The sequence below is a fragment of the Falco cherrug genome, chromosome 4 (genome assembly GCF_023634085.1).
Source record: "Falco cherrug isolate bFalChe1 chromosome 4, bFalChe1.pri, whole genome shotgun sequence".
NCBI lineage: Eukaryota > Metazoa > Chordata > Aves > Falconiformes > Falconidae > Falco > Falco cherrug.
In genome coordinates, this window is record NC_073700.1 from 102,157,329 (window position 1) to 102,183,115 (window position 25,787).

Genomic DNA, 25,787 nt, shown 5'->3' on the forward strand with positions numbered 1-25,787 from the left:
GTTTTTGACAAGATATTTTGGAAAAAAAGCTGTATCATGATTTTCCTCCTTTTTTTTTTTTTTGAAACTGAAAATATGCCTTTTTTTGATGCTCCTTTTTCCTTTCCATCCAAATAATGGTCCTTTTTCCTTTTCAAAATGAATGATTTTGATCAAGATATGCTTTTCCTATGAAAAAATTTCCTTTGGTCAAAAAGGCATTTTTGCTTTTGTTGAAAAAATATTTCACAGACACCCACAGAATAGCTCCAGTCAAGAATTTTGTTTCGCTCTTACAGTTAATGCTACCACGTTATTTCCCCTCACATGAAGCAAGTACAACCATTAACAGTGTGCTTATGGTATATGGAAGATATAGTTTCATGCTGTTTCATAAAGCAGCATTCCTTATCAGAACATTACTACTCAGAATATTAAAAAAAAAAAAAAAAGATAAGGTAGGAAGAGACAGTTCAATGCTGTAGAGTGAGAGAACAAAGCTGGGAGGACTTTTTTTCCTGAGGTGCTGTGCAGACAGGCAACATACTTGGCAGAAATGAAGTGGTCACATTTTTTAGAGTGTGGGAGGAAGCTTATATGAAGGTACACGGGCAAAGCGGGGATGAGAAGATGAGGGGAGATGTCCTGAGGAACAAACATGCCTGAAAGTTTTTAGCAGTGCTGTCTGACTTGCAAACTCAGCAGCCCGCTGTACAGCCCATCTACAGTGCATCTAATAGCACTAGTGTATACATTAGTGACAGCCCCTGGAATACAGCCCTTGTCCTGCTCTGCTACCATATTAAATCACCGGATGGACATGTTTGCATAAAAACATTAAAATACAGCATTGAAAACATGCCATATTTACCAGGAACCGTCAGCTTTCTATCTCCTGCAGCCATTTTGCTTCCTCACATATACATATATTTACCTCATTTTCAAAATGCGTATTATTAGGCTGACTGTTATGGCTCCTCTGGAGTGGTTACCGTCTGTTATGTAAACATATCACTGCTACAATTTATAACACTCTTGTTATTTACCCAATAGAATGTGTAACTGTTCCAAGTGAGCCATTACCGTCTGCCACGTTAAGTAAATCCATCTTCAGCTGCTTTTGCAAGCATGAGTTATAATGACACTTAACATTTCAATAGTGCCATACATGTTGGAAGATCTCAATGCGCCTTATAAACATTAATGAATGAATTTAGATTTAAAAGCAGTCCCATGTGGCAAGAATTAGAACTAAGCCAATAATTCACAACCAGGTCCCAATACGGGAGGAGCCTTAATCGCAGGCACTGACTTCAACACGGCTGCTTATGTGTTGGAAACTTCACATGTGCCCAAGTTCCCAGGTGACTACGAATCTGCTACAGCAGGGGTCTACAGCATTCATTTTTCATCTCTCTGTTTGCAGAACACGATCAGCTTACAATCTTAACACAGGAGGTCTCTCTGCAAACCAGTCTTAATTCTGGAAGACATTTGGTTTGAATTTCATGTGTGCAGCCTCCCCCGCCACCCCACCCCCCCAAGCCACACAGTGAGTTCATTCTTTTCAGGTTCCTTGTATTTTGTGCTCTTCCCAGCAGAAGAGTGTTTCACCCCTTAGTCACCCCACAGCACAGTGTTCTTAGAAGCACTGGAGGGAGGCAGACAGTAAAGTCAAGCAGAGCTTTCCCCAGCTGGGCAGCAAGGACACAGCTCTGCAATCAGACATTGCTGCTTGGTGGAGGTATGGGGTCTTGAAAGCTGCTAACAGAGAGAGGAGCTGCAGGTGTCCAGACCAGAATGTTAAAAACCCACATGTGTCCACTGCATGACAGTGACATGGCAGGGAGTAGTAAACCAAAATCACCTCCAGTTACTGCTTGCTTTCATTGGAAATCCAAGCTTTTGGATGTCTTAGATATACTGTGGTCAAACAGTATTGCCCTGAACTTATTTTCTCAAGACAGCTCATCTGGGAGTAAGGGAAATGGAAACAAAATTTCATGTTAACTTAATTATGAACAAAAATAAAAAAAATCATATTGTCCTCTGAATTTCCCTGGCTGCTTGAACACTAAAAGCAATGGAGTTACAGCAGCACAAATAAGAAAATTATAACATTTAATTTGATTTAACTAAGAAGTCCAGAACTCTCAATAAAATGTCTTAGTAACTACAGTCCCTATGATCAACAGTAATAAATTCCATTAAAGGGGCTCAAAACAGACATCAGTTTTTTAAGGATACTGTTGATGTATATCTATGCATGCTCCTGTAACTATGAGCTGAGGTAGTACGACCTATGCATGATAGCATTTGTCCATGAGAGAAAGCACAGCGAAGTAAGTCAAGTCTTTGCACGTGAAGAAATGGAAGATTTTTTAAACTCTAAAAATTATCCATGTTGCTAGTGATGAGTTATATCAGATTACATTTTGTTCTGACAATCTGTTTCTAAACTGCATCAAGACCATGTGAATATTCTCTAGATTGTATATGTTGTGCAACTACTCTAAATACCAGATGCTGTACAAGCATACCTCTGATCACAGACACATTTTAGAACTGAAACTCTGGTACCAAAAGTATTTTCAGGAGCAAATTCCTACAAAATTTGGTGATCAGATATCAGATGATTTACTGCATTTCCAAAGGTGCCAGATCACTGTAAGTCCTCATGAACATTTCTAGTTCATATGCATATATATGTGCCTTCTTAGATGGTACGTGGAAGCCAGGCCACACATTTACAGTGCATCAAGTAAACACTGGCTAGAGAACTGACAGATGTGCTAAAACAGCATGTCTAGCAGCAGCTTGACATTCTGTGGGCTGGCAAACCAACAGCAAGTGAAAGCAACATGTAGCAGGAAAACAACTCACAGAAAGGTTACCATTAACCTCCCCCACTACTTTATCATATCCTCTTCTGTTATTTACTGCTGCTTATAGCTTCCCATTTACCCTGCAATGATGCAGGAAAATGCAATGTCTGGAAAATTGGTGGAAGTCACTCCCTTAGCACTTCATGAACCTGCTTCTTGTCTGGCAGCTGACTGACCTTGCTGCACTTCCATTTAAATTCATGGAGCTTAGTTTGAATTAACACTTAATGTAACTAAGGTGAGCATCATTTCCATAGTCTCTCACACCTGATACATAATTTTCTTCATTGACTGAGCAGAGACTTCCATATAAGTAGCACTCCTTCCATTAAAAGCTGAATTCTGGGCTCTGTGAAGCTGGTGACAAAATGCTCACTGCTTCTGATGTTTTCCTGGCTTTTCAAGTATATCTAAGCAATTTAGAATGGACAAGTGCACAGTCTTAACAGTGCAGAGAGACACTGACGTGACAGATGAAGATGAATGATACACTCATAAAAATAGAGAACTTTGAATATCCCTTCTTCTGTAGATTTAATTTAAGTCAGATCCTTCAATATTGTATGGATGTGGTTTATATTAAAGAGTTTGAGAGCAATCCCTAAGCAGTGAATTGAACACTTTATCATTCAAAAATGTAATACAAAAGTGAGTTAAAAAATACAAGATATGAAAGACTTGGGAAAAAATTAATGGTCATGCTCTCATAGCTCCTAATGATAAATGATGTCTCACACAGATTGAAAATCGCTTGCCTTTTGCTTATGATGAGTTTTTCCATTTTAGATTACTGAAATAGAAAAAGAGGACTTGAAATATTTCTAATTACAGGGAAATTCTGAACTGGAAAAGATATCTCATTTCTTTACATGCCTCTTATTGATATTCTGAGAGACATGAAAAGTGCCAATTTGAAATCAAACAGATGTGGATGGATTCCAACTCTCTGCATATAGCAGAGATTTGTGTACAGCTGGGCCTTGTGTACTAGCAAACACGGTTATTTGAAACCTAAATGTACGGGTCCTTTGTATTGTCTCTGAGTACAGCAAGAGATGCAAGAAAGGTTTACATTTGATGTTTCAGCATTAAAGGTACTGTGGGACTAGACAAAGGATCCTCCCCCATCAGCACAGGTTGTGGGAATGACCCTATTCCAGCTCTCCTCTCAGCTCCCTCTGTAACTTCAGTCCTCTAAAACGAGAACAAAAGACACAGGCAGAGTAGGGAATGCTAAAACCCTATTTTCTTTCTCACAGCCCATTAACAAAACATACTTTAGAGAGGTCTCAATTTACAGTGGGAGCCGGGCAGACCTAAGAGCACAAAAATACAGGAAAATCAAAGAAGTGGTTTAAAATCTTTTTCTCCAGTCTCTACACTAAGCACAGTGACTGACATCAAAGAACATTGTTTATGCCACTGCCAGCAAAGATTTTGAAGTTAGAAATTCTGAACTTTTTCTCTAGCCTTCTTTGAGCAGTAGTTTCATCAGTTGACTTTGAAGGGTTCCTTTCCAATTAATTTTTTCTATGTTCCTACGATGATTATGTAACAATAGATCTACCAGTGAAAAGAATCAAGTGACATCAGCTTTAAGGAGCTTTTAATCCATCTTCTGTTTAGGAAACTAACTTCATGCCTTTCAGGAAGCAAAGGGGAAACAAAGAAATGAGAAGATGTAGATTAGAATGACTTTCAAATGACCAGCTTCCAGAGAACTGACCTCGTCTTACATGTGTCCCCATCATAGTGAAGAGATTTACAGTCTATTTTCCTTTCTTTTGCAATTGCAAAACTTCAAACTTAACACTAAGGCAACTCTGAGTGGTGCCTTTCCATTCCATTCTTTCCCCAAATGCCTTTCACGCCACACAGCATTAATTGCTTCTTTTAGCCCTGGAGTTTTGCAGCTTTGCTTCCCAGCACTGTTCCCCTCTTCAGGAACAGATCGTGTTTCTGGATGAGAAATATCAAGGGCATGTCACAGACACTGATGATATCTCATTGTGCTTTCCACACCTACTTTGGGCACCATGAGATTTGCCTCTTGACTATATGTAATTGGCTTTTGATATCCTCCTGAAAAGACCATGGCTGGCTTTATTTCCATCTAAATCCAGGCGTTTAAGTGAGGACCTGAAATTAGAAGCATGTTTAACATCTGTGTTCAGTGAATGGCCTTCTGGAAGTCCTTAACCACCTTCGCAGATAGAGTCTGCACATAGAACCTTAGGTGCAAAGTGTCAGCCAATAAAAAGAAGCTGCAAGTTTAGACTTGATTATCCATTTTGAAGAAAATGCAGTGGAGCCAATAACTCCATGTGACTACTCAAGATGCTTGCAACTAGGTTTATTTGCATGTTTCACAGGATTAGAGTGCTTGAAATTTAGCAAGACTGGTATTGAACTTCTTAGGGGGGGTAACATTTTTCTTCCATTTCTGTTGCTGCACAACTGCTGGGTATAACAAACATTAGCATTTATTTACCAGAATGTGGATTTCTTATTTCTACTAATTGTACCTTGCCACTATAAGGTGTGATTGATAGTACTGAAGCATGCATGCATTAGCCTGCTAGTCCAGCTCACTTAAGCACATTACTGAATTTTTCTGCCAAAACTTTTGCTTTATTGGTATACAAGAAATCAACATGCTTTGGATTTGTTTCTGTAGTCTTGGCTTAAAAGCATAGGTCGAGCTTCTGTCAGCACCATCTCTTTTCACATCAAATCCATTAGAGCAAATAGAATGGCATGAGGTAATCACTGAAGATGAGATTTGGCGCAAAACTCATAAATGGTCTGTCCAATCATTCCCTCCAGGTGCATAGTATTTCTATATGACAGTTTTCTTTTTGGCTGAATGGAGATGACTGTAAGGAGAAGTGGCTTCCTGGCAAAATCTGAAGCAAAGGCCAAAGTCTAATGACTTCATCTTTGCAGGAGTGGCTCCAGGTAAATTTATTCTTAAAAGCCTGTTGTTTTATTTTAAATTACAGTTACAGAGTTTTCTAAGGAAAGGACAAATACAAAGGTAGAGTGGAATAACCAATGAAAAATGGCACCTTTATTTTGGGGAAAAACATCTGTTTCAAAACACCCAGATTAAGTTTTACCCAGAAATTACTTCTGCGGGTTTTGAGGCTCTTGGAAAGTGGTTAGATGCCTGTGAGATGCAGAGCAGCCTCTGCTTCAGTACTGCAATGAGTCACTCCCCAGTTCTGATAAAGGCTGAAGAAAAGGGTCTTTTGATGGGATCTGCAAGATTGTATTTTTTCCAACAAATGTTTTTACTGTGTATTGACTGCAACATTTCTGCAGAGTCCCATGGCTAGGTGGCAATGTGATCCGCAGTGGAGAGAGCACCCTATACAGAACTATGTGTAGGGGACCTCCACACAGTCTGAAGAGCCACTGCTCATCAGCTCACTTTAGGATCAGGCCACAACACAGTAAACATTTTTGGGAACTTAAAGACACCCCACCCCAACCCCACCTTCAAAGTGGACTGTTCTGGTCATATTTGGCTGGCCTTAAAAAGGAGGTTTATCTCCTATCATTTTCTTTATAAACTAGAACTATAAATAAGGGACTGATTCTGCCAAATACAGGCCTCCCAGTGCCCCACTGGTTCCATCGGCATGGAGAATGCTCTTATATTCTTTAAAACGAATATAAATCAGTCCAGCCATATTGACTTTACCACTAGGATTCTCAGGTTTAAACTATCTGAACCTCCTTCTGGAACAATGATCCACACTTTCCCCTCTTTATCAAAGTTACCAGACATAGGATTGTATAGCCACTGAGCCTGGCTCCACTTTAGAGCATGTCTCCTAAAGCACTGCTTTGGCTGTATAAAGCGTTGATTATTGCAGCTCTAGGACCCTTTGCAATTTAAGGATGAATACTTTGCATTTTATTTCTGCAAAATGTATGGGACTTTTCATAGATTGTACAATATCACTGCAGCTTTTTTTTTTTTGCCTTTTTTTTTTTTTTAATACGTATATATAATAAGAAGAGAGGCATCATCCTGCAGGGATCCCGGCAACTAATTCTATAACCATTTTTTTTTCCTTTAGTGCTTCTGAGAAAAACAGATCAATTAATAGAAAGGAGGAATGGGGAAAAATCCAGGGTTTCACTTTGGGAAATAGGGTTCATCTCACCTAGCTTCAGCTTTCTTGAAGAAAGGCAATCCAAGACAGTCAGACAGGACTATTCATTCTTTAATAGGAGAGGTGGGTTGAATTAGTCTCAGGAGCTGCCTGCCTCTGTTCCTCTGTCTCCAGACAGAACTAAAATAATTCATGTAGATTAAGGGGCAAGCCTTAAGATGGCTGAAGTTAAGATGTAATTAATAGGACTCATGTATTGAAGCCCACTTCTTGCAAGAGAGAAAAAAACTTTAATTCCAGTGAGTGACAGGCTCTATTTTCTTTTTAATGCAGGATACAGTTTCAAGCAGCCTTTTATACCCTCTGTTTCTAATGTGGGATTTAAATGATGAATTCTTGCTTCCTTGCCTGTCCAATAGATTTTGGTTTTATTTACAAACTGAGAAGTCTCATGCTTGGTCCTAATATTTTGTAAACATGAAGGCATTATTATGGATATGAATAGACACTAGAGAACGAGCCTTCAGGCTGGAAGGAAAATAAAGCTCTGCAGAGCTGAGGGAATATGGCCTGGCAACTGAAACAAGGTGAAAGACAGGAAGGCAATCTTAAAGGTGCCTGCTGATAAATACTTTTGTGACCCTGTTAAATGATCGTATTCACTCTAGAGTCAGATTTGTGCAAGTATAAATCTTGGAAAAATACCAAACAAAATTATTTTCGTTTAAGGAACTGTTTCTCATGCAGAATACTAATAATTTAAAGTACACCACCCCAGCTTTCTGTTTGCTATTTCTCTGGCATTTTTACAGAAAGCATTACAATAAAATAGTAATAGTGGTTTTGTAGTTGTGATGGCTGAGTGGTATTAGCGTGAGCTTGCCTGCTGCTTTTCCCTCAGACCAGAAGAAAGGTTTGCATGCGTGAAGACTTGTCTCTGTTCTCCGAGTGTTTTAGCGGGTCTAATGCAAACTATGGCCTCCCCCTTGAAGCTTGCAGTTGCTTCAAAGAGAACATGCAGACACCTTTAGTGTCAGAGGTTACTGAACAAGACCAGGATCAATGCTTCCCTGCAACAAAGGCCTAGCAAGAACTGAATGCATGTTTCAATCTAGCAAGCAAAAAGGCATGAGCAGTGCTGGGGGAACACAACAGCAAGCACAGAATGTGAAGTGGACCTTGGGAATAACAACTGACACCTGCAGCCTCACCAGCGGACAGATATTCAGCTCTGAAAAAATGACTCATACTAATTTGAAAGTGTGTGTAGAGGAAAAGCTTTGGCAGCACAGTAAAAGAGGCAACTCTCCTTACATGGAACCAAAAGGCTGTTCTTTAGAAAACAGCACATTCGGTGTCATTTTAATCTCACCAGGATAATTTCCCAAGATTGAGAAAGGAAAGAAACTGTGGGTGATCAGCTAATCAGCATCCCCCTGCTAACAAATGCTATTGAAGAGCTATAGTGTCACTCACTGATAAACAGATAATTTCAGATTTGTGAAAAATCTCTAATTATTCCAAGTCATTTATAGAAGGAAAAGGTGACAATGGCATGTTGGGGAGGGAGTGGCAGACATGAGATTTCAAAAATGCTCTGCTTTTTCCAAAAATTCTTTTCTGTAATTTTGGCGAGCAATACTATTTCTTAATAGAAATAACAGTTGAAAAATTCCAATGTGAGAACAGCACAACACGTGGGCAAGGTTTGGCAGTACAGATGACTGCATCTAAAACTCACACCTCTTATGATTTACAGGCAAGTCTGCACCTCTACATTCATTACAGCTAGAGCTTATTGTGATTTTGACTGTCAAGGCATTAGCACTCTGCTGTTCCTGGATAAAAATAAAATGGCATCACAGAAAACAGACACTTCAGATTGCCTCCAGCTATTCTATCTGGCTCCCATTGTTCCTAAGGTTGCAATACTGTGGTCACTAGCATGTATATTCCTGAGAACACCACATTAAAAGTCCACATTAAATGTTGCCATTTCTTCTCTGTAGGAAATTCTAGACTTTTTTCTTCCTCTTTTGGAATAAAAAAAAATTGAAATTTCAAGAGTTTCCCATGAAAATGGGAAGTTCCCAAATATTTTGTTTCCAAATAGCTAAAATGACTGATTTTTAACAAGTGTTGAAGAAACTGAAACTGGAGACCACAACAGACTCTCGCCTAATGCCCAGCTTCTAGGGTAACGACGAGTCAGAAATGGCAAAACTCTGAGAGTCCATGGGTGAGGCAGTAGACTGGGAATGTGGAAATTAGCATTCCAGATCACTGGCAAAGGTGTCCAGAGTAGAGTTTTTACACAGAGCAGGATTTTCAGTTGGCTTATTTAAATCCTGCTTTCCACATGACCCACCATGAAAAAACCAGAAAACATTGCCTCAACCTTTCTTTCTCCCAGATATGGAAGGAAGACTGTTCTGGGCAGAATTAAATGTTGGCATTTGAGAATTTCTGGTGGGTTTTAATTTTTTTTAATTTTAAAGTTAGATCAATTTAAGACAGACATGTGTAGACTCTCTTTTACACTCAGAGTATCTGTAAATGACTTGTATGAACATAAATAACTATTTTTTTTCAGAAAACCCCCTCCAGTTTATATCTGGAAAGTTTCAACAGTATCTACATTAAAGCCCTGAGAGGGGCCCCCAGCATGAGCTCTCAGCTGTACAACAGTGGGCCAAACTCCAAGTCGACCAAAGGCTCCTTGGGCTTCTGGCCTCCAAATGTCTGCGAGAGTTCCTGGCAGGTATAAAACCCATAGAAATCCCATAGTGCTGAAGAAGTGACTGTTGCTGGGGTCTACAACCTCCTGCCAGGCAAACAAATGTGAAATGATGAAAACCTTGTCGTTCACAATCAGTTTCCTAAAACTGACAGTGTTCCACAAATTATTCCAGATGTGATGAGTCACCATTTTCTGGAAAAAAAAAAAAAAGAAAAAAAAAAAAAAAGGCTTGACTGGAGAACATCCAACCAATTCTATTCTTGGGATGACTAGAAATTCCATCGTACTAGACTTCCTCTTGTTCTTTGACCTACGACAAAACACGGCCACAGCTAATGGAGCCCAGAGCAGCATGCTTCAGTTGGTTGGGCCTCCAAGCACATTTCCCACGAGTATCTCGTTTCAAGGAGTACCACTGGTTTCAAGCTAAAAGCACCTTCTGTGCTGCCACAAAAATGTGCTATCCCTTTCACTGTGACTGCCAAAAATCTTTGCCCTCAGAAACAGAGCCAAAGAGCAGAGATAACAGAAAGACCAATTTAAATTAATTCATCCAAGTGCAGTCTACTTTTCAGAGTGACTGGTTTTGGTTTTTTTTTTAGACATCCCTAAATTTGTTCTACAATTGAATGATGGCAGATAGAGAGGCATGTATCAGTAAACTGGAAGAAAGTTAACGATCCCCTGAAAATGAGGTATGTCCCAAAATGTAATTTTGACTAGCCTAACTACAAGCAACACTGTTTTCTACCCTTGTTAGTAAGGTACCTACCCTCATGTGACTTGTTAAGTGCTGCACTTACCAGTCCATCCAGGTCCCTGTAATATGCTCAAGCAAGCATGGCAGAGTGACGGCAGTCTCAGAGACAGTAAGCTCCTAGCTTAGTTCCAGGAAGGCTGGCTCAATTCAAGCTACCAGTGCCTCCCATGAGGAAAAAGGTGCAGTGTTTATTAGATACCAGAAAGTCTGCAATATCAAAAGCCCCTCTAAATGACCCCACTGTTGGTAAGGCTTGAGCAAAGCCTTGCATTTAGGCTGTGAAGTTATCACCAAAGAAATTCACAGAAAAGTGTTTTTCTTACTGATGCTTACAGAAAAGCTGGGTTTTCCTAATAGAAGAAAGCAAGACAATATTATTAGAAGATTTAATTTTTTTCCCAACTTTTAGCAGACTAGTCTTCATCATTTGCTGCTGCTTCTTTAGTAAAAGGATTAATGCAATTAGGAGTTTGCTAGTTTTAGATAGTTACAGACTTGCATTCAATATGGCTGTGATAGTGTGAGACAAGGTGAAAAAAGCTTGCACAGGCAAAAACTTGGCTATCTTTTAACAATTCCATCAGTCAGTCTAACAAGATATCTAACACCTCCATACAGGGAATGCTTCATCAGTCATTACATTGGCATAGCTTGCAGTGGTTTTGAAGGAAGCTTTGTAAAAATGACAGTTGGCAGAATAACTAGGATTTTGCATGAACAGCAATATTCTAATATGGGTTGTCTCTGGTTTTGGTAAAACAAATTATATAAGAAATGAACATTTTGTTTTTTGTTTTTTGAAGGACTACTGGAAAAAGTCCCCTCCATATTTTAGATGAAGTGGTGGACATACTCATACATTGCACAAAGGAGAAACAGGGAAACCTAGAACCTCCTGCAGCAAGCAAGAAGAGGCCCAGGGCAGACACTGAAAAGACCATTATAATTTAAATAATTTTATCTAATTTGGAGAGCAGAATGTTTGAATTGTTAAATGTTAAGAAAGAAAGCAAACCATTCCAAGATCCTTAAGCGAATTATTGACACACAAAGTAAAATCTGCAAGGACTCAACAGCAGTGTAAATTTGCATTTCCATAGTCATCCCTGCTGAGATGAACTCACATGAAACAGTGGGATCCACATATGTAATTTAGTGCAGGAACTATTCAAGCCTGCTTTAGCAAAATGTATATTATATTCAATTATTTTTATGCATCCTTATTTGCCAAATGCTGATGTTCCCTAAAAGAAAAATTATAACCAATTTAGCTTCATTCCTGTCAGGAAATTATTCTGAAATGACAACCGGCTTTTTTTAAGAAGTGTTGCCCTGACTGTTCAAATGTGTTTAGCAGGATGATGCAGTGCAACAGATGTAGTTAGAGCCAAAATAAAGAGAAAAAAGTACCAAAATGGGGACTCTGACCTTATGCTTTTGCTTAAATCCATCCTTGTTTAGCAGAACATTTAAAACACCTGTCTTGCCGACCCAAGGGCCAATGGGTATCAACTGTGTAGCTAGTACTTGCTTACACAACTCTCTTTTATAATGTCTAAGTGCCTATGAATTATTCACTTCACAACCCACTTGACAGTGAAATGATCATTCTATCACTGGGGAACAAAAACATGTAAGTTTCCTCTTTTTGTGATTTCCACCTTGTGGATGAGCCCACTGCTTTTGCCGAGGGGCCCAGAGCAGCTCATGTTGTCACTGCTTTTGCCTTGCCACAGTCAGCACCTGTCAGTCAATTCCACACTGCACGGCACTTAAGGCAAACCCTGGCTCCACAGCTGTTTCATACACCTCCATTTTTCCTCTGTCAAAGGCATTTCTAGCACATGGCTCATGCTATGCACAATACTTGTCTGTCCTGTCCTCAACATGGCAGTTTCCCTCCTCAGACCTTAGAACAGAACACATTTAGTGTGAAACACTGCTGTTTTCAGACTCCTCTAGACTAAGCCACTCTACATCCCTGTAGGTGACCAATATCTCATAGTGATGAACTCTCCTGTCTCATGTGGGAGATCTTGAGGAATATTGTTACAAAGATCCCGCCTCTCCTTCAGGTCCCTTGTAGTCCCTTTTTTGGGTTGAGACATCTTAAAAACCTTTTAAAGGTTCTCTAAACATTAATCTCTCTATGTTACTGCAGGAGGTCATGTGCCAATATGATGCTTTCTGGAATGGCAGTGGATGACCATCCTGGTTGGAGGATCAATACCAGAGGACCCTCCCGACCAGTGAAATGATCTTTGTTCAGACCCTATGTAGCTGTTAATTTTGTCCAGAAAGAGACCTAGTTATTCCATTTCAGGTGAAATCTCAGGATTGATCTAGCAAGCAGATGGCACATACAGTCAGGGAAATGAAATGCTGAAACATAGCCAGGAGTCAATCACACTAAGCACAGTGGAATAAAGGCAGACCAAGCAGTTGATACTGAGGATCCTGTGCAAGTAATTTTGTGTGTTTTACTTCAGACTTGAGTTAGCCTGATTCCCCAGACAGAATATTCTCCCATTTCGAAGTGGCTGTCTCTATGTAAGGTGTTCTACAAAGCCAACTAGGACTGGTAAGTCTGCACAAGCCAGACACCACCAGAAATGATGTAAACTTTGGAGCATTTACTGCCTTTTGCTTGTATATGGCAATACGGGATTTGCAGCAAGTCATCAGATGCAGGTCCACGGCAAAGCTGCTCATCAAATTCAAATTTCAGTCTATCCACTGGATTATCCCTTCACCTGGAGAAGGGAGCTTAAAGTTCTATCAGTATGTAGGTGGCAAATGGAACAGGTGGTTATCTACACACAAAGCAAAGGTAGAAAACACAGTTAGCAATGACATTTTAAGCCTTTCTGTTAAGTGATCCATTACTAAATATATCTTTTCTTTTACATACCATATCTGAAAGAGCAATTATGATTAAAATGTCATTTTTTAATTGTATTTTCTATCCTTGACTTTGTAGCATTTAGAAGAAACTCCAATTCTTTTCTTCTAAAAAAAGAGACTGTACCAGGCATATAACAAAACAAATTATTTACAGATCTCGGAGAGAGATTTCTGTTTAATTAGTGGTATAATCAGTGAATCCTTAGTGTCTAGTACCAAAAATGGTTAGTACTTTGTAAATCCTTAGAAAACTAGTTTCTGCTTGATGATTTGAATGGTAGCCAGGTAAACCTGAGCAAAAATAGCTGGTTTACAAGACAGACAGAAAGGCAGGAGGAAAACACATGCAAACTTTGCCATTACTTCATTTAGGATTTGGTACATATGGTCCTACGTGGAGTTTAGCACACAAATAAAAAGCTGTTTAAGATACTACTTTTATCCATGCACATGTGAACCACAGATAACATGAACAGGAAGAGATGTATATGCTGTGTGGCAGACAGTGTGAACAGAAGGTGAATTCCAGAAAAACCTTTTAAAGGAAATGTGTCACTTTCTGCCATGCAAGTGTGTTTATTTTGACTTTAGAAAACTGATGTAATTTTATCAGATTTTTTATTTTTAGTAACCTGAAAAACAGAATCCCTAATTTCAGCACTGATTTTACTGTAACCAGGCAGCATTAGACACAAGGAGCAGAATATTTTTATCTTCTGACGTAAGGGCAGAAGTTGCAGCTGTTTGAAAGGTATTAAGCTTTCACATCCCTAATCAAGGTCAATGGTGTAAGAGATTCAGAACTCAAAAAGTGAAGCAACCATCAGCTGCATTTGAACTGCTTGTGTGAGAAAGGGATTCTATTTTGTTCATCTTCATTTTGAACTTCTTGATTAAAAAAATTTTAGAGTAGACTCCTATTTTCCTTGAAGTCATGGCACAACTGCCTGGACCCATCCTGTACCAGGACTGCCAGCACAGCACAGTCTGGTAGCACTAGATTATCTATTAGGGAGTAAAAGCAGGGAAGGGAACTGTGGCCATCACTTTTGCTCCTAAATACATCAGAAGTTACGAACTTTTGCAAATATACTTCATAACAATTTATAATGTGCTAAGCAATCAAATAATTTCCTTTAGCACTGAGATTGATTTGAGATGGAATTGGCAATCTTGTGAAGTTTTTTATATTGAGACCTATTGATTTTGTTTGGATTTGCTGAAAAAGCCTGACTGAAAAAAGCACCAGGTTTACTGACACTGTCTTCCCTCCTATGCCAGTGGCAGGAAGTCTGGGGCAATGAAGCATTTTAAATTTCAAATTTTAACATTTTCATCAAGAGGGAATATACCAAGACACCAGGGAGAAAGCAGTTCTAACAACAGCAAAAGTAATCTTTGAGGCAGAGCAATGACTATCATATATCTGAAGCAAAACATTTCAAGACACACAGCTCTCTCCTCCAAGCACAGAGTAGTTGTCTTCCTTTTATGCCATCCTAAATGTCTAAAGAACAGGCATAGAAAAGCAAGCATGGTTGGCAACAAAGAACCAGAAGGAAAAAAAAGTTTGCAGGAAAGACAGAAAGCAGCAAATTGACAAGGATCTGGTAGTTCGGACTGTTAAGGCTTGAGGATGTGTTGAATTATCTTTTTTTTATTTCTAATTTGCCAGACATGGACAGATGTCTGAAGCCATCCTCCAGGTCAGCAGAAGTTTTGCTATTCCCTTCCAGATAAGGAACTCAGTACCTCGTCACATTAATTCTTGTTAATTAGATGCAGACTTCTGTTTTGATGTCTTCGCATTGCATTTCTAGGCAAATTCTCTTTCAATTCCAGACAGTATTGTCAAGGTAGAGCAAAAGCAATATTGCTACACTAAGGTTATATATATTTAAAATTTCTAGATGGAGCTAACAGCCCAATTTACTGATTCCAAACATGACAAAACAAAACAGCTTTTATTTGTATCATTATTATTAATAGTGGCTGGGGAATCTAGAGAGATGGGCATTATATATAATTTTATGTGGTGTCAAAAATTATTAAGGAAATACTAATGCTTCCTGCTTTGCACCTGCAAGAGTCTCTATTTTGAAAAAAACAACTTTTTCATCTGTCCTTTTAGCAGCCAAAATGTTCATTGGTAAAATTACCATTTACACAACCATAAAATCAGACTCAGGATCCAATTCATAAATTCCTTTGAAGTAGGTAAATACTTCTTCAATTACACAGAAAAGGTAATGAGTTGCATAACTTGAGCAATATTCCCTTAAAGGCACATTAGAACTGGAGAATTCTTGTATTTAATTCTGTTTATTTCTCTGCCATGTTGTATGTCAAACTGGAGTTTTTTGAGGATTTACACTAGGTCACCTGTGGACAATATAACAGTTTGAGGGTGAAGTTTTTTATTTTTTCTTGATTTTTTTTCCCAGTCTCAATTAATAAACTCAGTGGTTTTTATAGCTTTTGAATAAGGAAGACAAAGCAATTGCTTGACTATAAAAAAAAAATACAAATAAGGATTTCAACATCAGTTGAAATTGAATTTTCTCAAGTTATCAACATCATTTGAAATCAAATTTTCTCAAGTTGTCTTCAACGTGCTGATTTTCTTTAGGAATATATGTGCAGTTGCCTTCTGCCTTCCCCTCCCTATCTCAGTCTATTCCTGTTCTTTCAGATTTTTGACATTTGTGTGACAGGGAGAGAAAATGAACACACAGATGCTTAAGGTCATCTTCATAATTTTGTACTTTGACATCATCTCCATCTACTTTCTCCTTGTCTCCTCTACCAAACTGAATGAGAAAAATTCACTTAGTTATGACCAACATGAACAGAGACACGTCATGTTCACGATGGTACCAACTGTTTGTGGTGAAAGCCAGCTTTATTCCTAAGCACATTACTGAGTCCACCGTATCTCACTACTGACTGCAGAGCTGAGGTAACTACACAGTTTTATTAAATCAAAGTGAATGACCAGTTTTTCAAAACTACATAGGTATTTTTCTATTGAAATATAGGCTTGCTAGGTTCTTCCAGCTAACCTTACCATCTCAACATCAGATGAAACTTTCTGAAGCTGGTCTATATTAATCTCAACACTCTCACTTATTTCCACCATTCTAACAATAAGAGCATCTAAAAAGCTTTTCCTTTATAAACTGCCGCTAAATGGAGACTGCTCTTTGCCCTAAGGTGCTTTTGTATTCTCCCCTCCCCTTGGCCACAAGAATGCAGCTTTAGGTGCCTGGCCATTCACATGGCTCTTCCATCTGAAAAAGAGTATCTGTTCCAACATCCCTTTTAAATATCTTTCTGCCCTTTTGTGGCCATCTTATTCTAGTTGGAAATGGAGCAGTGTGGCAAATAACATTTACATCAGTAAGTTGCTCTTTCGGTACTCCACAGCTGACTTAGAGTTTCATTTCTTTGATGCTTACAAGGTTTTACCTCTGGAAGATAGGTCCTATTTGAACATGTTAAGCTCTTGGTTATTTCCACGGACAAGATCAATTTAGTACCAAATTAGAAACTGTCTAACATTTGGTAGTTTGAACAAAGTGAGTGTTAAAGAGACAGAGCCTGCATTTGTTGAACTCAAAGTGAAAACATTTCTGAACTCCAAGTAATGTTCTTGAGCTCACTCATACTCAGATTGCCATCAAACATCATGGGTCATATTTTGAACTTGTTCAACAATATAAGAGACTCTCAGCAGCCTCCTAGAGAATATTGCATAATGCAAGACGGATGCTAAACTTGCACATGAAGCTTCAAGTTGCTCCCTTAGAAGACTGTCACAGGAGTGAGGCCAAAGAAGCTGCAAAACATCAACCATTCTGGGTCTCAGGGTTGTTTCTAAACACTAAGTGAAAAGTAGCAGAAGTTACTGCCCTCAGTGGGCTGCTCTAACTTGCACTGCTGGTAATATTATCACTAGGATAGGCAAGGAACTTAGTGTGTTCCAAGTCAGAACACCATAAAAAAGCAAAAGCAAAGATAAAAAGTGAATTTTTAATTAACCAGGAATGTTTGCAAATGGGGGGCGGGGGGGTGCGTGGGGGGTGGGGAGGGGAGGAGGGGTAGAATGCATTTTTTTAGAACATAGCTTTTATTAAGAAAAAGTTTTAAGAAAACTTTTCTTCTTTTAAATAACAAATTCTCCCCTCCTTCCGAGAATATTCTGGACAAGAAGCTCCAATATTTTTATGCTCAAGTCAACATTTATAAAAAAGGAATTTTGACCAGCTGTACATACAAGTATAGCTCTGTTCCCAAGAGGTCAAGTGTGTTAAGCATCTTACAGTGATTTTTAGCCAGTGCACATCCTGTATCTTTCAGCACAATCAAGCAAGAACAACTCATTTTTTATCAATATGATTTGTCTGAATGTTTCTGGAGCAATGCTGTAAGAATGTGACCACATCCTCAAAAGCCTGGGTTTTAACTTAATTTGATTTCTGAGAAAGTATGGCTGAGCCTGATGTAAACTGCACCACTGTTCTTGCTGAGGGATTTCTGCAAAGTAGCTTTCCTCATGCATTCTGACTTCACCCTGAATTATTCTTCAGGAAGGGGCCTCATTCAGAGGTGCTGAGAATCCTCAGTCCCTCTGAAAGTTGGTGAGCTAGTGATTTTTTTTGCACATCACTACAGGATGCTAACATTTTGAAAGCTGCTTCAAACCATACCTATCTCAGCTGACTGTGTTTTGTGCTCTAATTTGGGATTTGGCCAGAGCATGACATTCATATCAGTCCTATCTTGACATCAACAGCTACTTACATTTCTTCATTATTCCACTTTTACCAGCTGGTCTCTTATAACATGTCACAAGGGACTGTATCAATTACATGAGGTTATGCTACACCTCTGAGCATAATCTAAAACTGGGGTTGGGAGAATGGGGTTTTCTCACAACTGTAGGCAAAATGGCCGCTTTACAAGAATGGGTGCTAAACAGTAAATTAGAAACCTAGAGATCTCCTGATCTATGAATTACTGTTACATGAGTGAGTTATGTTACCACAAACATATACCAAGCAAATATGCAGTTAAACTGCTTGAGCAAGTCAAGAACTCTCTTTGCTTACCTATCTAAGTCTAAGCTTCCAGAGTGCCTTTAATGTTTGGAAAAAATAATCCTTAAAAGCACTTCAAATACTCTATTGTATAAACTGCAGTGAAAAGAAGTCCACTACTAAATGAGAGCACCCTGACAGTTTGGGGGGAAAAGTGCTCAACTTCTATATTGACTTCATATCACTGAAGACGCTGTCAAATTCTCTAGGTGGATGAATCCTGGGCCAGGATAAAACGACTGTGCCAAAATATTTTCCTTAAACCATATGGTGGTATATGACAAGAGAAAGACTTCAACAAAACTGAGTTAATCAATACCAGCTGGGAGTTTGCTCCAAAACCCACTGTTTTCATTCTATTTTACATAGCACAAAGCTGTATTTACATTTTGTGAAGGTGTATTTCATGCAGTAATACTTTCATGCCTATGGATATTACAAAACAATTACATTTGGTTAGTGAAACCACCACCTGCATCTTCTATATCCATAAGTGCAGAAGAAAATGGTACAACAGATAGGACCATACTGTGGCATTTAGTCTGCTACCATTCAACTACTACTGTGAAGACAGCTTTTGAGAAACTAAAACAATAATGTTATTATTGTCACCAAACAATACTGCTCAAAGAATCAGTGCTATATATAAACTCCTAAGAATGTTTTCATCAGGTTGGGAAGCCAAGTCTTTGTGAGGCTGAAAAGAAGTTTTAGTAACAGAACAAGTGTCCATTCTGTACTGCATTCCTCAAGGGTTAGAAAAATGGCAGAAGTCTACATAGTTTATGGCATATCAGCATTTTTTTCATATGCAGAACTAGAAAAATGAAAATATATCTTTGTTTTATATGGGTTTTCTTTAGCCCCTCAGACTACTGAGCTATTCTTTAAATGCCTTTTGCTAACAAAGATTTAACATTTACCAGAGGATTGGGAAAATTCCTCAGGCATTAGAAGCATGGTTGATTAAAAAAGCCTGCATTTAGTAATTAAAACAGTGCAACTAATCCACAACTTGAAATATTTTGGAAGCATACCATAGGGTGAATAACACAGCTGTCAAGTAAAGAAGAGCTTTTCTCATAAAGGATCACTTCACTATATGAGTATCTCCAGATCCCCTCCAGCTATAGTGCACTTTTGCATAGTTGGAGATTTTTAATATTTCTTAATAACCAATATAAATCACAACATTTCATAACAGTGCAAGATTTCCTAGGGTTGGTTTAACACTTGCAGAGAGCAGCAGTTTGCTGTATTATCCAGCTAACACTTAGATGCAAGTGGTTTTGATTCAAACAACATATTTAAGATGGGTTTTATATATTGCTGGTCATCCTTCTGTAAGAGGTCTGCCATTCCATATGCTAAGTTGCTTAAAACTTTAGATTATATAGTTAGTCATCACAGACACATCAGGAGGACTGTGGAACCCCTAGACTGATATGAAACAAACCTCAAGGAACCAAACACTGCCGCCGCCCCCCCCCCCCCCCCCCTTTCTGTCATATTGCTGATGGACATGGTCTGCTTTCCTCACATCTGTACTGCTTTATCAGAACGTGAAAGTCTCACAGAACATTTGTAGCAGCCTCAGTAAGAGCACCTAGTATTTTGCAAGCCTGAATGAAGTCAAGGTATTTTCTTGTGTAGATTTTCAGCCAAGAAAGTAATAAGGAAATCTTATTCACGACATTTTTCCCCCAACTTCAGTCAAAGAATATGTTAATCTCTCTCAATTATGTTCCTCTCTATCACTTATGGAGGAAAAAAGCTTTTGTTTCCTGTACAGGAAAATAATGAGGATACTTACTCTGTGTCAGGCATTTCAGAAACCATGACTGGGGCCGCAATCACCAGAAAAGCCACTATTCATGTGGCTGCCATCAACCATAACTGTGTCTCTTTATACTCATTCATTCACTCTTCACCACAGGAAGCCAAACTTGCCTCATTGGAGGTACCAAAACCTGAGGAGCAGCCATTACTCCCAACTACAACAAAAGGGGAATCACAAGTGAAGGTAGTTCCTGGGTGTAGCACTGATGCCTGAGACACAGATTGCTCAGCAGCAACCTGCCAAGCTACCGGCAGGTCCTACTTTGTCAGTTCTTCTCTTCAAGATGCATCAGTCTTCATAGACCCTCAGTCATAAGAGGAAAAGGACAAGAGGGTCTTAAGGCTCACATGGAATACAGTCCAAGGGATAAATAACGCATAACTAGGTAGCTCATCTAGGCCTGGCTGGGGGGAGAAGAAATTAGTCAGTTGTGAACAGGAAAAAGGTTACAGTGCATTTTGGGGGGGATTTTATTTTCAATATCTTTAGGCTTTAAGACTAAAGAAAGAAAAATATAGGAGATTTCTGTTATCTCTGTACTATGCATGTTTATGTGATAAAACTACAACTGGCAGGTAGTATTTGCTAGCAGCTTCCTATTTAATCGCACTGAAACTGATCCATGTAAATTACACAGCCTATTAACAAAGGGCACATTACTGCTTACCTCCTACAAAATGTCTCTGCAGATACCCAGTCTCAAATCATACAACAATAAATATGCACATAATCAAATTTGATCATGCTAAGATGATTATTTCTGCATTGATTGAAAGGCACTACTAAATCTCTCCAATATTCCTACAACCCTCCAAAAGAGGTAAACACAATTTCTCTGAGAATTTTTCCCTGCACTCCCAGTTGTCTTTTTGGACCTTAAGATTAAAAAAAATGGAAATGTAAACTATAGAGCTGATGGGATATGGAACTATATATAGGAATAATACAGAAGAATTACCAGGCTCTTAAATGCTATGAAATTTAACCTGGAGTTTTATGAACAACAACAACAACCTTCTCCTGAAGATTACTTTTAGCCAGTTCAACACCTTAACTCTGTTACAATGTCACAAGAGAAAGAGAAATTGCATTGCAATATGTCAGTAGAAAGGTAAGCATGGGAGGTCCTAGCTGGTATCAGACAGTGGAAAACCTTAACTGGTATTTATAACTGCAGTAGATGATGATTGTTGATCTTGGATATTACAGAGTACAAAATGAATGTTTCCTTCCTCAGCATATAGTAAACTCTGTGTATGCATGTTTCTGCATATGTTAAGTTGATGACATTACATAAGAAATCCCTGTTTTAGAAAAAAAGAGTATGAATACATAGATACATCTGGAAGACAATCTCAAGCACCTGGTGGTTGTGGGTCATCTTTGTATACGCTCTCACAGCCAAAGAAACTGCATCATGATGTGCCTGCTTTCACTTCGTTATGGAGGCTACAGAGCTTAACACTGACATCTACATTTCCTTTTCCTCAAAAGGAGTGGCACGGGAGAAGGCTGTCTTGGCTTTAACCCAGGTAAGAACTGCTTCCCTCCAGGCAAACAGTTGGCTGGCTGACTGGCCAGGGTCAGGGGCTGACTCTTTGTTCTTAGTGACTTGATTCATGACTTGGTTATTACACAGCCCTTATATTATCTTCCTTGTCTTTTCATGGTATTTGTTTCGTAAGCTGGGACTAAATCCTTCACATAGAAAGTCACAGCAAGCTTTGCTTTGGGCTTTGTTAGGAGCAGTATCTTGTGCTGGTGCACTGTGAGCTCTGTCTCCTTTTAACTCACAACATGTCAACACATTTTTGCAGCTCTATAGAAAGTACTGTAATCTTAAAACAGATGCTTGTTGTAGATAAGCAGGGAATGACTCTGTGCTGATTCTAAACCAAAACAGTGTTATCTCTGTGAGCTATTAAAACCACTTTGGTCATCTTCACCAACCAAGCAGCAGTGCAACAGATACTCTGATGCGAGCTTAGAAAACTGTGAACCATTTGTTTCCTAGAGCCATTACCTGCTGTTCTCCTATAATAATGTTTGCAATACACAAGCAGGAGTAATGGAAAATGGAGACTTCTCCAAACATTTTCACTGTGTGCTCATTTTAATCCCTGGGAACCATCACATAAAGAGAGGATTTTATTTTTCACTCTAATTCCCAACTTGCTTTGTTTTCAAATCAAAAGTGTCACTACCTCTTCACTCTGTGTTCAAATCTAGTGACAAGTTTCAATGCATCATTTTAATTAAGCTTCCAAATTTGTTCATAAGCTGTCCAGGTCACAAAGAGGATTAAAAACAAACACTAGTAATGTATTTTTGCATAACTTCTACAGGCATCTATATTTGACTTGTATCCAGAAGCAAAGGTAGCAGGATCCACATTACTGGAAAGGGCATCAGTGAAGTTTGACATTGTTTAAGCTTCTGGAAGCTCTGCTCTGAACTCTGCAGTGCCTCTGTTATTTTGGGATTTGTATGAGAGGTACAGGCTTAGTAACTCAAACAACACACAGGAATTGGAAATGGAAAACTCACCGCTAAATGCATAAATTATTTATGCAATGATAACAGTTGTATTTTCAATACACATAATAGATTCATATATACTCCTGGAAACTATGCATTAATAATGCCTCATCTACAGTTTTCATGATCGTCACTAATTTTGCCCTCATTCTAAAATTTGCCACCCTACTCCTCCACACCTCCAAGTCAAGAGCTTCAAAGCAAGGGCTAAGGTATAAATTCCCCTAAGCTTCTATTTACGTAGAAAAGAGAATTTTATAATTATTACAAAATTCTGTGCCTTAAAGGAATCCGAAGACAGGCATTTTTTCAGAATTTATGAGACAAAAAAGAAAGCCCACATTTCTTCCTCAGTTTTTGCCATCTCACAGCAAAACATTACAAAAAAGCAAGATACACCATGATTCAATGGACATATCAGTCAGAACTAAACGCACAGAACCAGTTTATTAGTGATTAGTTCCCAGCAGCCCATCCTGACATTCTAATTTTAGCTCATTAGCAGCTCAGGGACAGCAAAAAGCCATCCAAAAATACACACACACACACATTCTGATCCCTTCCTGGATTTTCTGTGGAAGTACAAGTAAAAACTTTTTTTCAGATTTGCTGACTTCTTGAAGTAATTTAAAAATGCTTGATCAAAAAGACTGTTTAACACAATACAGATAAAAAATAATTTTGGGAGGATGCTTTTATCTATGGGAATGAGCCAAGTAAGTCTGTGGACCTTAACTATGAATTTTCCAACTTTCATGTGTTCAATGGCTTGTGAATTTAATCTTAACTCTGAATTCCCTGGGCTTTAAAAATCCATGTACAAATACTTTTCTGCTAACTACAACATTCTTGTAGGGGTCTTGTGCTATAATTTACTACTGTTCACACTGAAGCCAAACTGCTTTCACTTAAAAAGCAGGTTTGTTAAGGCATATACCATTTCTGGTACTTTTTGTTTTAGTGCATTGTTCTCCTTTTATCCACACTGAAGATTTTTACACAATGGTGACTATCAGTACCTTTAATCCCAGTGATGCTACAGGCAGAGAAATGAGAATCTTCCTCTTGCACCCTTAGGCAGTTCATCAGGGTGGTGGTTCCAACTGCAGAGACCTCACATCAGCTGGTGCAAATTTTCTGTGGACCAATTAGCAGAAGATGTCACTGTACAGAGATGTCAACTGACAGCTTTCCACAAGTGTTACAATAAACATCTGAAACTGACTATTCAAACTAAGCTATTATAATGCCAAATATTGCATTAAGTCCTGTAAATGTTAGTAGAGTAACAGACTCATGTTTCAGACACTGGCTAGGGGTTCTGAGGTGAGACTGAAGGGCAATCATTTGCCTTTCTTGCTCTCTCCATTTATCAGATGCTATCGTCCTAAGTACAGAAGAAACTGAACACACAGCTGTATTCCACTGGAAAGTCCAACCATTAAAAAAAAAATAAAATAATATATATATATATAAAATATGGATTTATTTTTTTTTTTGGTTTACAAAAACTTTGCATATCATGAACCAGAAAACAGGTTGTTGTCCTAGTTTCCATGACAGTTGTACTACATTTGCTAATCACCTTAAAATTACTTTTCTTATTCACATTGCCATGATAACCCTGTATGTAACCAGGGGAAAAAACATTCCTTTAGGAGACACCTGAAAACTGGATTGTTTTCATGTTTTCAAGCCTGCAAAATAAGTGGTGAATGCTTGCATTTCCAAATTATATACAGATAAAATCTGTGCAGTCTTTTTGGTGGTATTGCCTGTGAAACAGTAACCACAACGTTCAATTGGGGGGGGGGGGGGGGGGGAAGAAATATTTCAAAATGTATTCAGCCTCATCATTCCATTACAGTGAAGCATTCCTGCTTTGACTTATCATTTGTCTGCATGATTTCTCATTTCCTACAGTGGTATTTCCTTTTGCGATGAAATAACACTGCTATTATTTTCTCACTGCAACCTAGAGATCCATTTTACATATAACCCTTTGAAACAGTTCAGGTCTTTATGTTGTCTTGTTAATGAACATTCAGGATCACCAAGTTCACCCAAATAATTCTCTGCCTTTCTGTAGTATTATCTACAAAGTAGTCTTTGCGAAGAATTCAGTCATCTTTTTCTGTGAATAATGAATTTATCAAAGAAAAATAATGATGTCTACTAGTCACAAAGTTTGTCAAATACTTTTGATTAAAAACTTGCAGAAATGTCAAAAAGATTTAAAACTTCCGTTTTAAAACAGTTAAAAAATCAGACAAAAAAATATTAAAAACACTTAAAGACTTGCAGACCTACCCTATAAGCATGGGAAATACTAATACAAGAATGCGTCCTGAGGAAAAGTCCATAAAAGGAAGTAGTAGTCAAAGAGTGTTACCTGAGTACAATTGCTAAGTATAAAATAAATACCATTGTTAAGTATCATCATTTGTTTAAACAAATTGTGATTCTTTTTTTTAAAGTAAAAATTTATATCACACAGCTCAAAGCTTTTAAGAAATATATAGTGCAATTTGTTTAGCTGGGTTACCAGAGGTATCTAGTAATTCATCTTCTAAAAATGGTTTCTACTTTTTATTATTTCAGTTTCAGACAACAGAAACAACTAAGCATCACTGTAGCTGAAGGAAGTACAAGATTTTTATGTTTTATTAAACAAAAATTCATGAGCAATAACACAGATTTGGAAACTCTGAGAATGGAATTAGAAATATGAGGTTAATGATTTTTAACTCTATCAGGAAGAAATAAAAATTTAATTTTCATAAAGCTACATGTTGCCTTTCAATTTTGAGATCTCGTTCATCTTTTAATCTTCCCAATCTTGGAAAAAATAGTATAATAGCAGGAATAGAAACAGAACATTTTGAGCAGCATGGGGGTTGAGAGTCATACCTTTTCAC

The 25,787-nt window shown here is 38.3% G+C and overlaps 1 protein-coding gene across 1 annotated transcript in view; it reads right to left on the reverse strand.

Moving 5' to 3' along the window:
• Positions 1-23,970, reverse strand: part of TGFBR2 (transforming growth factor beta receptor 2) — a 130,323-nt gene extending 106,353 nt beyond the window's left edge. The window contains exon 1 of the mRNA XM_055707831.1: positions 23,889-23,970. Coding sequence (XP_055563806.1) covers positions 23,889-23,955 — 67 coding nt within the window. The 5' untranslated portion in view covers positions 23,956-23,970. The remainder of the gene's footprint in view (positions 1-23,888) is intronic.
• Positions 23,971-25,787: the final 1,817 nt, after the last annotated feature.